Below are 14,911 nucleotides of genomic sequence, written 5' to 3' on the forward strand. Positions count from 1 at the left end.
TGGATGATATTGCAAATTAATAATTATAATAGTCAAGGAGAACCACGGAAGATTTAAATCCTGAAATCGAAGTAAAATGCTTAAATTCCGAGTAAATCTTGAAGACCTTTCCTTGTAAGTGGAGCCCTGAAGTTATTTAAGCATAACACAACTACAATCATTTTCAAGTCAAAATAAGGTACTTTCTAAGGGGCAATGTAGATAGAGATTTCATCAGGACTGTTTTCACAAAGTGTTTACACATCTATTACAACAGCAGTGACGTCTGTGTATGTGTTCATGAATGTCCGTGAGAAGAATTGAGGGTTAAAGTGTGTTCACTTGTGAGATTTTGGCACTATACAGAGACAACAGTGACCCCAGAGCTGCTCCTGTAAAAACCTGCACGGGTCAAGGACAGGTGAAGGGGGTATATTATAATACATCCAGCCAGTTTGGCATGATAACAAAACTCAAAGTCGTGATGTGCTACAGAACATACAGGTCCAGATCTGCTACCAGGCTATTAACCAGTCTCCTCTCGATATGTTCTAAATGATCCGGCCTGTCTAACAGGGAGCATCCTGTAAAGCGTAGACTTAAGCTAACTGCATACTCTACTGTCTGCTTGGAATAACAGGGAGTTAAGGATTTAATAATTGTGAGAAAAACTCAGTCCATAAGTATTTTATCCGCTGATGTGTGGGGGAAGATACAGCTGCCGGCCTGCGTGTGCACGTACAGGGCTGTTCATTCCCGGGGAGGCCACTAACCCATACGAATGTAACAGCTGAGAAAGAAACAGGCTTCAGATTGTAGGTATAGGAAGTAGTATGTTCCGTATAGATTATAGCATGAGGACTTGGATTCTGGGAGAAAGATGCATAGAGAATTCCAGGAACCTAGCTTAAGAATGTACTGTCCCGGTCTGCTTGTGTTGATAATGACAGAGTCTGGTTACAATATTGGGTTAATTGCTCATGCTCGACGGGAACAGCAGCAAAACAACTAAAACAATGAGTCAGGAAGCCAGGCAGGCAGCTCGACTTACTTCATCTGTTTCACAATAGTGCTCTTCCCCGACTCTCCAGCACCTGCACACAGAACAAAAAAAGGCAGGGGTTAAAAATATGCTCCATTAGTGGATAAATGTAAACAGGCAGCCAAGTGAAGCCTGGACTCCTGAGTACCCCACCATCCCTCCTCATCAGGCCTCAACATTGCAATTGATCTCTCCCTCTTCCTTTCGCCAAGTGAATCTGCCTGCCAGGCGCTCCCTTTCAAGTTGCAGCTTAACAGGCATGTCAATCTACAGTAGTGTATACAGAGTATAAACAGTAGTGTCGCTTTGCCTTCAAGCAGAGATGGGGTAGAAAATCAATAGTTACATGTCTCAATATTATTTTTGGATGGCATTATATTTGACTCAAAGTTTCGATTTATAAAAAATAAGTCAAGTTTGGACAAACCTACTCATTCAAGTTTTTTAAACTATTTTCTACATTGTAGAATAATAGTGAAGCCATGAAAACTATGAATTGACATATGAAATCATGTGGTAATCAAAAAAGTAACCAAAAAGTTGCCACCCTTTGCCTTGATGACAGCTTTGCACACTCTTGATATTCTCTCCACCAGCTTTATCACCTGGAATGCATGTGACAAGGTGTGCCTTGTTAAAAGACCATTTGTAATCTTTTCCTTCTTAATGTGTTTGAGCCAATCAGTTGTGCTACTCAGAAGATAGCCCTATTTGATAGAAGACCAAGTCCATATTACGGCAAGAACAGCTCAAATAAGCAAAGAGAAACAACAGTTCATCATTGCTTAAAAGACATGAAGGTCAGTCAATATGGAACATTTCAAGAACTTTGACAGTTTCCTCAAGTGCAGTCGCAAAAGCCATCAAGTGCTATGATGAAACTGGCTCCCATGAGGACCACCACAGGAATGGAAGACCCAGAGTCACCTCTGCTGCAGAGGATAAGTTAATTCGAGTTACCAGCCTCAGAAATTGCAGCCCAAATAAATTCTTCAGAGTTCAAGTAACAGACACATCTCAACATCAACTTTTCAGAGGAGAACGTGTAATAAGGCCTTCATGGTCGAATTGCTGAAAAGAAACCACTACTAAAGGACACCAATAATAAGAAGAGACTTGCTTGGTCCAAAAAACACAAGCAATGGACATTAGACCGGTGGAAATCTGTCTTTTGATCTGACAAGTCCAAATGAGCTGGTTCCAACCGCCGTGTCTTTGTGAGACGCAGAGTAAGGTGAACGGATGATCTTCACATGTGTGGTTTCCACCGTGACGCATGGAGGTGCTGGTGTGGGGCTGCTTTGCTGGTGACACTGATTTATTTAGAATTCAAAGCACACAGTGTTACGCCATCCCATCTGGTTTGCACTTAGTGGGACTATCATTGTTTTTCAAAAGGACAATGACCCAACACACCTCCATGCTGTGTAAGGGCTATTTGACCAAGCAGAGTGATAGAGTGCTGCATCAGATGACCTGGCTCAACCCAATTGAGATGGTTTGGGATGACTTGGACTGCAGAATGACAGACAAGCAGCCAACAAGTGCTCAGCATATGTGGGTACTCCTTCAAGACTGTTAGAAATGCATTCCTCGTGAAGCTGGTTGAGAGAATGCCAAGCGTGAAAAGCTGTCATCAGGGCAAAAGGTGGCTACTTTGAAGAAACTAAAACATTTAGATTTGTTTAACACGTTTTGGTTACTACATGATTTCATCCGTGTTATTTCATAGTTTTGACATCTTTACTGTATGTATGTGTGTGTGTACATGCACACACACTAAAGTATAAATGTAATATGTAAATTGTTGGTCCCATGTTTCATGAGCTGAAATAAAATATCCCAGTAATGTTCCAAACGCACAAAGCTTATTTCAGATTTTGTGCACAATTTTTACATCCCTGTTAGTGAGCATATCTCCTTTGCCAAGATAATCTATCCACCTGACAAGTGTGGAATATCAAGAAGCGAATTAAACAGCATGAACATTACACAGGTGCACCTTGTGCTGAGACCATTGAAGTGGAATGGGACAACATTCCACAGGCCACAGCCTGATCAACTTTTTGCGAAGGAGATGTTGCGCTGCATGAAGCGAATGGTGGTCTCACCAGATACCGACTGGTTTTCTGATCCATGCCTCTACTGTATTTAAAAAAAAGTTGTGACCAGATGTATATCTGTATTCCCACTCATGTGAAATCCATCGATTAACTGATGTCCTTATATGAACTGTAACTCAGTCAAATCTAAGAAATTGTTGCATGTTATGTTTATATACTGAAAAATATATAATTTCTATTTTGTTAGGTAGCGCTAGCTAGTGCTAGTCGTCTGTCCCTGTGCCAAAACGCTGGTATTTTTCATCCTATAGCTTGTTCTTGATATTCTTTAAAAAAGTAGTGCGCCAAAATGTTCAGTACTTTTAAAATACATGATTGATCAAAACTAACTTTTTTCATGCTCTCTCATCTCTCTGTAGCAGACATATAGTGATCATTATATTTGAACATCAAGCCGAAACAAAATCGCAGTATCAAACCACAATACATATACAATCGTAAGAAGCGCAAAACATATTGTATCGTCAGGCCCCCTGTCCACTCAGTGAGTGAGTCACTCATTCATAGGGTTTCACTGAGTTTCATAACTCCTGTGCCAACAGCACTTCCTGTGTCTAAACTTTAGAGGAACACTCATGTTGTAACCCTCCCTCCCCACAGCCGCTGAGGCAAGGCACTTTATCATCATTAGCCTTGAGTGAAAACGTCTGAGTGCTTTCACAAACAGGATATTCCTGTTCTTATCAGCTCTCATATTTATTTTTGCAGTCCGGCCGGTGGTGAGGTGAGCTCATCTGCCACGGATCTCTCTCTGTCTTGGAGCACTGGCGAGAGCTACACTAAACGTCCAAAATTATTTGGACACCTGCTCGAACGTCTCATTCCAAAATCCTGGGCATTAATATGGAGTTGGTCCCCTCTTTACTGCTATAAACAGCCTCCACTCTTCTGGGAAGGCATCCCACTAGATGTTGGAACATTGAATGGAAGCAAGTCCCCGCAGCAGCCACAAAAATCATTATTGAGGTTGGAAACTGATGTTGGGCAATATGGCCTGGCTCGCAGTCGGTGTTCCAATTCATACCAAAGGTATTCAAGGGGGTTGAGGTCAGGGCTCTGTGCAGGCTAGTCAGGTTTTTCCACACGGTTTTCAACAAACCATTTCTCTATGGATCTCGCTTTGTGCATGGTGTCATTGTCATGCTGAAACAGGAAAGGGCCTTCCCCAAACTGTTGCCACAGAGTTTAAATCACAGAACTGTATACAATGACATTGTATGCTGTAGCATTAACATATTCCTTCACTGGAACTAAGGGGCCTAGCCCGAACCATGAAAAACAGTCCCAGGCCATTAATCCTCATCCACCATATTTTACAGTTGGCACTATGCATTCAGGCAGGCATCCTCCAAACCCAGACTCTTCCGTCGGACTGCCAGATGGTGAATAGTGATTCATCACCGCAGAGAACATGTTTCCACCGCTCCAGAGTCCACATGAACACATTCTCACGTCGAAGTGGCACATGCATACTTGAGTTTATTTTGTATGTACACACGGTTTATACATGAGGCCCCAGGGGTAGAGGAAGAGGAAGAGGAAGAGGCTGTCAACCGACTGCCTTCATGCTATTTGACTTGTGACTGGAGGAGAGAAGGAGAGGCCGTTCAGGAGTGGTAGTGTGGCCAGCCCTGCCTACATCACACATCACGTAGCCTTAAGCAAGACTTAGATCTGGCGCCACAGGAAACGCATTAGGGTATTTTCCACTGTAATGTAGTTGGCTGTCTGGACAAGCTGGCAGGAAGAGAACAGTAGCACTGAGTTAACTGGTCACACAGCGCATGTAAATGATCCACAAACCACAACCATATTCTTCCACCTACAATATGAGCCACTGACATTCTACCTTCCAACACAACAGTGATGTGAATACAAAACACAGAGCAGCAAATTACAGACCGGTTTAAAATGGAGAGTTTCAGACTAACTGGCCAATCTAGGAGACATGCTCCACTCAATTTCTCATTCTTAGAGGCCACTCTTAGCATACCGTAGTGAGCAAATCACTCTGCAATGAAGCATTCACTCATTTGCTCCAGCATGTGGGCTGAATTGATGAGCTCAAATAAAGAAAAGAGAGGAGAAGAGGAGATGCATCTCAGGCTCCAAGTCTTGAGCGAGAGGGAACTCAGAAGGAAGTGACTCAGAGACACAGTGGAAAGCGCGCGAGTGTGTGTGTGTGTGTGTATGCACCCTTGAGCATCTGTGAGTGGGTGTGTGCGCATGCACTCTATATGGATTCATATTTGCTCAAGTGCATGGTGAGGTTGTAGCAACAACATGAAGAAGCAATTTCATGAAGAAATTAAAAGAGATGTGTGAGCCTATGTTCAGTTTGCCTGACAACTCAAACTGAATTCTTCCACTGCTCTAGGTTCACTACATACTGTAGGACACTTCAGACTGCCATCGGTGAAGTCATGTGTGGTGACGTCGAAATGTTGTGTGTTATACCAAAGTCAATCAGCGATTGGATGATCTCTAACCAATAAGAGTAGCAAAGCGCCCCTTTAGCCACTTTTCAAAAAGCTGCTTACCCATGTATGTTCTGGCGCAAACCTTCTGTTTCTAGGACCAATCAGAACAGTTAGAATGTGTGTACAGGGTTCCAAAACATTTTTGTGATCTACATTTTGCAAATATGTTCCAAAGTATTCCCACGTATAATAGAGAGATATAATTGATAACATACAAAAATGTAAGCATGGTTTGAAATGACTTTCAGACAGATATTATATTTGTTTGGGCTTCGAGGTCAATTTGCTCCACCATCCTAACCATCCGCCCAAGAAACAAATCGGCCAGCGACTGAAACCCTGTCCTACAGGATATTCGTCCTAACAGAGAATGGAGACAGACAGAGGAGACAGAGTGTGCCACCAGAGCCCCTAGAGAGAGTGCTACAGATACAGGTATGTGTCCAGTGACCACAGAGCCAAGCTGCGAATGCACTCCCGGAGAGTTCATAGAGCTGTTAGCACAGTGGCGTGACGTGACTGAACTCTCACCACATACACACGTTTCCTCCGCTGGATCTCCCCCTCTTTCTTTCTCTCACGCCGTCTCTCTCCGCGCCATCATGTTGCTGATTGTAAATAGACATTTGGAGTTTGTCCAGTGAAGCTGAGGACATTATGAGATGTAATGACAGGAAGAGTACAACAGAGGTTTATGGCAACAAGAGAGAAGATATTAACTGTACACACACTTATCTCCTTTAGACGGACACCTCGTGTGTGTGTGTGTGTGTGTGTGTGTGTGTGTACTCTAAAAAAGGTGTGCCTTCTATTATTTTTTACCCCTGAGCTATGTGAAGGTGACTTTGAAAATCAATACAATGCATCCCCATAAAGAGCACAACTCTCCAACACTGTGCAGAAACAATCAAAGTTTATGCTGTCTTACTTATTTAAATGGAGAAACAGCCAAATTGCCTATGGGGAATGACCAGTTAACCACAATGTAAACTGACTCACTGGTGAAGCTTGAGGTACTTCCCACACACACACACGTTATCATACTGCACTGTTGCTGAGCCATTCTCCTGCATTAATAAATGCACCCTCAGTCACCGCGCGCACACACACACACAGTGCACAAACCAGCAATGCACTGGAGAGCTTTAATATTTAATGTACCTGCCAACCTGCAAAAGACCACTATGATGTTCACAGCACACATTTGCATGCCCTCTTGCAGTACAGTCATACACAAGCATGTGTGAAAGCACATGCACATAAACACAAGCATACATGAGACTAGTGCAAATACACGTATACAGACACACACTTGACCAAAGCCATTCAGACTACAAGTGGAGCCACATAGACGTATGCAAACCTGGTGCCATTTGCTTTTTCAACTACAACAGGTCTTTTTGAATTCTGTAAAGTCAGTGTGAAATGATCGTTGTCTAATAAACAATGACAAGCCACCGGGGTCTGACACAGAGCCCTGTGGCTTGTTATTGTTGATGGTGAAAAAAACGATTGTCTATAAACAATAACAAGCCACAGGGGTCTGACATCCAGATTGTCAGACCCCGGTGGCTTGTCATTGTTGATAGACAATCATTTTTTCACCTCTTCCACACTGACTTTATGGAATTCAAAGCTCTCTGTACCTTGGCAGCAGCTAATGGGGATCCCTAATAAATACAAAAAACAACCAATTCAAAGGCTGCCACAGGCTTCTATATCAGCACGGACTCAGAGCTTCTCGCCCTCCCATCCAGCTGGAGGAAGGCCACGGTCAGCCCCAATAGGGACTACTCTCTCTAACGAAACAAACAGCCTTAATCACATTCAAACTATAATCACTATTACTTATTCACTTTCACTCTAGAAGGAGAAAACAATCTGAGCCTAGGTCCTGACGGTCTCTTTCAACACATCAGCCTTTGAATAAAAGCAGTAAAATTATGGCTGGCCGGTTGTTGGGCAGATGAAAGCTGTGCAGAGGGAAGTTATTACGAGGAGACTGATTTAGTCTTCCTGCCTTATAGCGTGACTCAGATTGGAGGATGAGTGTATAAGTGGATAGGGGGCCACCGAGAGGATATGGGGCCATTGAGAGGATGAGAGGATATGGGGCCATTGAGAGGATGAGTGGATATGGGGCCATTGAAAGGATGAGTGGATATGGGGCCATTGAGAGGATGAGTGGATATGGGGCCATTGAGAGGATGAGTGGATATGGAGCCATTGAGAGGATGAGAGGATATGGGGCCATTGAGAGGATGAGTGGATATGGGGCCATTGAGAGGATGAGTGGATATGGGGCCATTGAGAGGATATGGGGCCATTGAGAGGATGAGAGGATATGGGGCCATTGAGTGGATATGGGGCCATTGAGAGGATATGGGGCCATTGAGAGGATATGGGGCCATTGAGAGGATATGGGGCCATTGAGAGGATATGGGGCCATTGAGAGGATATGGGGCCATTGAGAGGATGAGTGGATATGGGGCCATTGAGAGGATGAGTGGATATGGGGCCATTGAGAGGATATGGGGCCATTGAGAGGATGAGTGGATATGGGGCCATTGAGAGGATGAGTGGATATGGGGCCATTGAGTGGATATGGGGCCATTGAGAGGATATGGGGCCATTGAGAGTATATGGGGCCATTGAGAGGATATGGGGCCATTGAGAGGATATGGGGCCATTGAGAGGATGAGTGGCTATGGGGCCATTGAGTGGCTATGGGGCCATTGAGTGGATATGGGGCCATTGAGAGGATATGGGGCCATTGAGAGGATATGGGGCCATTGAGAGGATATGGGGCCATTGAGAGGATATGGGGCCATTGAGAGGATGAGTGGATATAGGGCCATTGAAAGCATGATGACAGCGCCATGGGGAGACAGTGGTTGTTCTCTGTAGGTTTCTGTAACACAGATCCCTGTGGTTATTATTGCTCCACACACTGTCCCACCCCTCATATCTGTGGCTAATTCTGCCTTACTACAGCATTTCCCTATGGACTAGCAGAGCCCTACAGTGACAGCCTGGGTTTCAGTTAGCTGGTAATCAACAGTTTTTGGCCGATAAAATAAACAAATTGTCCGGGGCTGCCCTGCTGCTGTGGAGAGAGAGCGAGAAAGTGAGAGTTGCCTAGGCTACTGTTGATTGCGAAGATGAGACCTTTTTTATTTCAAGAAAAACAAAAAAGTGAAAAGCCTACAAGGCAGGGCACCAGACTGCAACCATTTAGTCACCCTAGTGACCCTTTGACTTGGCTGTGAGAGTAAAAAAAAATATATGGTTGTGTTGGAGGTTAAAAGTACCCCAAAAAAGCGTCCTATTTTATTAAAAGGCTAAAACCATGATTTGGTCAAACAAAGTACTTTATCCTCATGATTCCTGTAATGAAAGTGTCTGCCAATCCCTGTTTCGCTAGGGCCTGTCTGCCAATCCCTGTTTCGCTAGGGCCTGCTGCTGTGTGGAGCGAGCCACTCGCTCTCCATTACAGGGGGGGAAATGCTCTGGGACCATTTTAAAATCTAATTGCTGGGAAAACACAGCAATCCTGTTGTCACAGATAGAAAGCTGAGAACATCCTCGCTCTGTGGGTATACTATTTATTTATCAACAGCACCTGTGGTTTGATTTGAAGTGGGCAGTTGATAAACACAGATGAAGAATATCAAGGATCTGGAAAGATTCTGTATAGAGGAATGGTCTAATATACCTCCTAATGTGTTCTTCAATCTCATAAAACATATTAGAAAAATGCTCAGTGTCGTTATCCTCGCAAGGGGAGGGGGCTGGACTATTGAAAACATAACCATCTTTGAGGATTTGTTTTTATTACTTGTTAAACAAAATCAGAACAATTTCATTAGTATAAAATAATATACTTTTACCTTTTTTGTGTGCATACAATACAGCTCAGTATTTATTTTATACAGTCTTTTAAATCAAGGGTGCCAATAATGTTGTACCTGACTGTATATTAAATGGGTAGACAGTGGGAGTACACTGCACTTGAGGATAAAAGTACTTTGTTTGACCAAATCACAGTTTTAGCCCTTTTTTTGGGTACTTTAAACCCCTTTTTTTCTCCCCAATTTCATGATATCCAATTGGTAGTTAGTCTTGTCTCATCGCTGCAACTCCTGTACGGACTCAGGAGAGGCGAAGGTCGAGAGCGTCCTCAGAAGCACGACCCGCCAAGCCGCACTCCTTGACACACTGCTCGCGTAACCCCGAAGCCAGCCGCACCAATGTGACAGAGGAAACACTGTACAGCTATACCAGGAGATTTCAGGTATATGAGGAAAATACTGCCTGCTGCCAAGCAACCACTCAATGGAGGAGATAGTTGTGGTCGCATCCATTGACTAAAGCTGAGTAGGGAGGGCATTTTCCAAAAAGTGTGAAAGAGGGAAAAAGAGGGGCAAGGGAAAAGGGCCAGCTCAGCTGAATGAGATTACAGAGGATTTGAATGTCCGTCACACTTACCTCACGTCCCCCTCATTGATTAAACAAAAATGATTGAGAGGAGTATGCGTGGACAGGAGTATGTGTGTGTGTGTAAGGGGAGGTCATTTGTCTGATGCGGGCAGTCTCCTTTACTCCAGTGGGCATCCTGGCAGGCTCCGAAAAGTTGGTTGTGCTCCCTGCCTCTGCTCCAGTCCTCCCTTTCCTCCCCTGCCAAGACCCAGGAAATTGCCTCATTATCAAAATCAGGCCCAGTGTGGACTCGCAGGGGAGGAGAGGGAGGACTGGAGCAGAGGCAGGGAGCACAAACAACATATAGGAGAATGTGCCAGAGGTGGCTGTGCCAGGGTGCCCACTGGAGTAAATGAGACCCAGCTGCAGCAGTACAGAGCCAGGTCTATGAAGGGTAGAGCGAAAACAACACGGAGCACTGACATTATCACAGCAGCCAGGGAGAGTGGCAGCTCACTAATGCACAGTTCGAAGGAGTTGTGGAGCTGGGAGCTGTTCTAGAGAACATGGGTACAATACAGACGCAATAACACACCCCAACACACAGCAACAGAAAAAGAAACAAAAACAGACAAGCTCACACGCACACTTAACTCACCTGTCCTGGTGGGCTAATCAATATTGTATAATTTGCAAAAAACACGTGGGACTCCATGTCTCAGGAGAGGAGCCAGAGCTGGCCGTACAAAGGGGTTGTTTATATTGTGAGGTGCCTGATAGCACACAGTTCCCCTCTGAGCACCCAGCCCACAGAGCTACAACACTAATAGCATAAGGGGAAACTATTGATCCCTGAGGTAGAGGAAGACATAAAAAAACAATCCTTATATTTGACCCGAGGGAGGGAGCAGGCTCTCATTAATTAAAATGCATACACTGGGTGATTAGGGAGAGGCTGTGGCCCTTATTATAGGCCTACGTGGGACTTATTGATTAATGCTCTGTGCTTTATTAGGGCTCTGAGGAGCCTGCATAACAGTAATTGGCTGTGGACCGAGAAAACAGCAGGGCTGATGAGGGCTCAGGTCTTGGTAAATGAGGATTATATTATAGGAGCAACTGTAGCTAGAGTATAATACAAGAAAAACATGGCCACTTGTGTTGCCATCCTGTGGATCACTACTGTTAACAGGTTGCCGGTATTGCCAAGTGACTGCCGGTATTGCCAAGTGACTGCCGGTATTGGTAACAGCCAGATGCTGTCATCCAGCGTTGGATTCATTTCAGAACGTCCATATCCACAAGGTTTCTAACAATAGGTAAATGCTAAGAGTTTTAATAATAGAAGGCATTGATCTATTCAACAGCACTTCAATTGAAAAATTGTATGGTTGAGAGGGATGAGGCAAAAGGTATGGCAAATGAGTCTGGCAGCACAACAGATTGGCAAACGTACTGCTAATTGAGAAATCATGTGACTAATCTAAATACAAAGAACAAACTGTACTATGAAACAAAAATAAATTACATTTAAAAAATGATAGTTAAAAATTTGGAGCACGTTAAATGAAATCTTGGGCACAAGGGCAAACTCAGCTCCATCATTCATTGAATCAGATGGCTCATTCGTCACAAAACCCAAAGATATTGCCAATTACTTGAATTATTTTTTAACTTGCAAGATTAGCAAACTTAGGCATGACATGCCAGCAACAAATGCTGAAAATACACATCCAAGTATAATTGACCAAATGATGAAAGACGAGCACTGTACTATTGAATTCAGTAAAGTGAGTGTGGATGTGGTGAATGATGTACTGTTTAATCTTTTGTCATATATTTAATGTAAGTGCCTTAATGTGTTTGGACCCCAGAAAGAGCAGCTGAATGGGGAGCCCTAATAAATACAAATGAATTCAAAGGTTTGTTGAAACAAGGAATAATAGCAGTGTTGCAGTTTCAATGCCAGTCGTTCCAAGGAGAGACTGTCTGTCCTGCTTGTCTGTTCAGTCTAGTGAACTTATCAAGGGCTAACACAGACAAATGGTTGAGGGAAAGTACTATATCGACGTTGACCCTCAAGCTCTAAGCAGTGTTTTTCAAAGACTTTGTATACAGAACCTGCATGTACTACTACAGCTGTTAGTTGTATTATTTCACCTGTATTTAATCAGGTAGGCTAGCTCTCATTTACAACTGCGACCTGGCCAAGATCAAGCAAAGAGGCAAACAGAGTTACACATGGAATAAACAAACAGACAATAACACAACAGAACAAATAGTATATGTACAGTGTGTGCAAATGAGGTAATAAGGGAGGTAAGGCAATAAATCGGATATAGCGGCAAAATCATTTCCATTTAGCAATTAAAACACTGGAGTGATAGATGTGCAGAAAATGAATGTGAAAGTAGCGATATGGGGGTGCAAAGAAGCAAAAAAAAATAACAGTATGGGGATGAGATCGTTGGATGGGCTATTTACAGATGGGCTATGTACAGGTGCAGAGATCTGTGAGATGCTCTGACAGCTGGTGCTTAAAGTTAGTGAGGGAGATCGGAGTCTCCAGCTTCGGTGATTTTTGCAATTCGTTCCACTCATTGGCAGCAGAGAACTGGAGAGACTGCCAGAGGTCCGGACAACAGGCCCTCCGATTTGACACAAGGAACTCTATCAGATAAGTAGTTGGTAAACAGGTGAGGCAGTCATTTGAGAAACCAAGGCGGTTGAGTCTGCTGATAAGAATGTGGTGATTGACAGAGTCGAAAGCCTTGGCCAGGTCGATTCATACAGCTGCACAGTATTGTCTCTTATCGGTGGCGGTTATGAAATAGTTTAGGACCTCCAGCGTGGCTGAGGTGCACCCATGACCAGCTCGGAAACCAGATTGAATAGCGGAGAAAGTACGGTGGGATTCGAAATTGTCGGTGATCAGTTTAACTTGGCTTTCAAAGACCTTAGAAAGGCAGGGTAGGATAGATATAGGTCTGTAGCAGTTTGGGTCTAGAGTATCTCCCCCTTTGAATAGGGGGATGACCGCGGCAGCTTTCCAATCTTTGGGAATCTCAGAAGATACGAAAGCGAGGTTGAACAGGCTAGTAATAGGGGTTGCAACAATTTCACGGATCATTTTAGAAAGAGAGGGTCCAGATTGTCTAGCCCAGTTGATTAGTAAGGGTCCAGATTTTGCAGCTCTTTCAGAACATCAGCTATCTGGATTTAGTTGAAGGAGAAATGGGGAGGCTTGGGCAATTTGCTGTGGGGGGTGCAGGGCTGTTGACCAGGGTAGGGGTAGCCAGGTGGAAAGCATGGCCAGCCGTAGATCAATTATTGTGGATTTATCCGTGGTGACAGTGTTTCCTAGCCTCAGTGCAGTGGGCAGCTGGGAGGAGGTGCTCTTATTCTCCATGGACTTTACAGTGTTCCTGAACTTTTTGGAGTTCGTGCTGCAGGATGAACATTTCTTTTGGAAAAATGCTAGCCTTTTCTTTCCTAACTGCCTGTGTAGATTGGTTCCTAACTTCCCTGAAAAGTTGCATATTGCGGGGTATTCAAAGCTAATGCCGTACGCCACAGGATGTTTTTGTACTGGTCAAGGGCAGTTAGATTATCACATCCAACAATATGTCTAGGAAAATATTTTTACTTCCAGAGGCAGCGAGACAGTGATTGAGTTGTTCAGATCTTTCAGCAAAGGGGGATGTTTTGGGGTCATAGACAGTCTACCTAAACTAGACAGATTGCCCAGCTATGCCATTGACATAGCAGAGAGTTGGAAAGATGGCTGTGATCTGAGTCAGCAGGAGAGGAGCTGATAAGTCATTAGTTGTCTGTACAGAACTCTGTAGCAAACTGGGTTGAACCCTTGGTTGCCTCCTCACTTGGCACTGCTTGTGAATGAAGCCTTTTATACTAGGCTATGCCTGTGGGTGTATTAGCCTAGCATATCACTAGCACCCTGAATAATGCCTATATGTCGGTTGTTATGTTAGCGTGTAGCTAGTTTTGTTGCATGATTAGAGGGTGGTGACAATCAGAGCTGAACACCTCCACATCTCCTTCACTACCCCTGTACTGTGACTGGTCGCATTCATTACCACTAATACAGCTCTCTGGCCTCTGTCTGTTGTTTAGTGTGACACAGCACTATACTCTATATGAATAGGTTGTGTGGTGTTAAATGTGTTTTTTGCATATACCAGTCCCCCTGAGACACCATTGGAGAGTGGGGCCATGGCCAGGGATTAGCCCTTACTGACAGCGACCCTGGAGCAATTAGGGTCAAGTGATTTGCTCAAGGGCAGATTGACAGATTTTTCACCAAGTCTGCTTTTCAGTTACTCGCTTTAACCACTAGGCTACAGATTTGCTGAAACAAGGAATAATGGCAGTGTTGTACAGTAGTTTCAAGGAGACACTGCCTGTCCTGCTTGTCTGTTCAGTCTAGTAAACTTATCAGGAGCTAACACAGAGAAATGGTTCTGAGGAAAAGTATTGTATCGATGCTGACCTTCCTCAAGGTCTATTTTTTTTATACCTTTAACTAGGCAAGTCAGTGAAGAACAAATTCTTATTTACAATGACACCTAAACCGTCCAAACCGGGACGATGCTGGCCCAAATTGTACGCCGCCCTATGGGACTACCAATCACGTCCGGTTGTGATACAGCCTGGATTCGAACCAGGGCGCCTGTAGTGATGCCTCCAACACAGATGCAGTGCCTTAGATCGCTGCACCACTCGGCTCTAAGCAGTGTTTTTCAAAGACTTTGTATACAGCATTTGCATGTACTACTACAGGTGTTTATCACATCCAACAATGTGTCTACCTGCCACCCTGTATATATGTAACCCGGAGCTTTGTGGTT

At 44.0% G+C, this 14,911-nt stretch overlaps 1 protein-coding gene across 2 annotated transcripts in view; it reads right to left on the minus strand.

Moving 5' to 3' along the window:
• LOC109895521 (guanine nucleotide-binding protein G(i) subunit alpha-2) overlaps nt 1-14,911 on the minus strand; it is a 104,154-nt gene that overhangs the window by 21,464 nt on the left and 67,779 nt on the right. For both annotated transcript variants that reach the window (XM_020489245.2, XM_020489252.2), the window contains exon 2: nt 1,031-1,073. In XM_020489245.2, the coding sequence (XP_020344834.1) occupies nt 1,031-1,073 (43 nt within the window). The remainder of the gene's footprint in view (nt 1-1,030; nt 1,074-14,911) is intronic.

This window comes from Oncorhynchus kisutch, linkage group LG1, assembly GCF_002021735.2.
Source record: "Oncorhynchus kisutch isolate 150728-3 linkage group LG1, Okis_V2, whole genome shotgun sequence".
Lineage (NCBI taxonomy): Eukaryota > Metazoa > Chordata > Actinopteri > Salmoniformes > Salmonidae > Oncorhynchus > Oncorhynchus kisutch.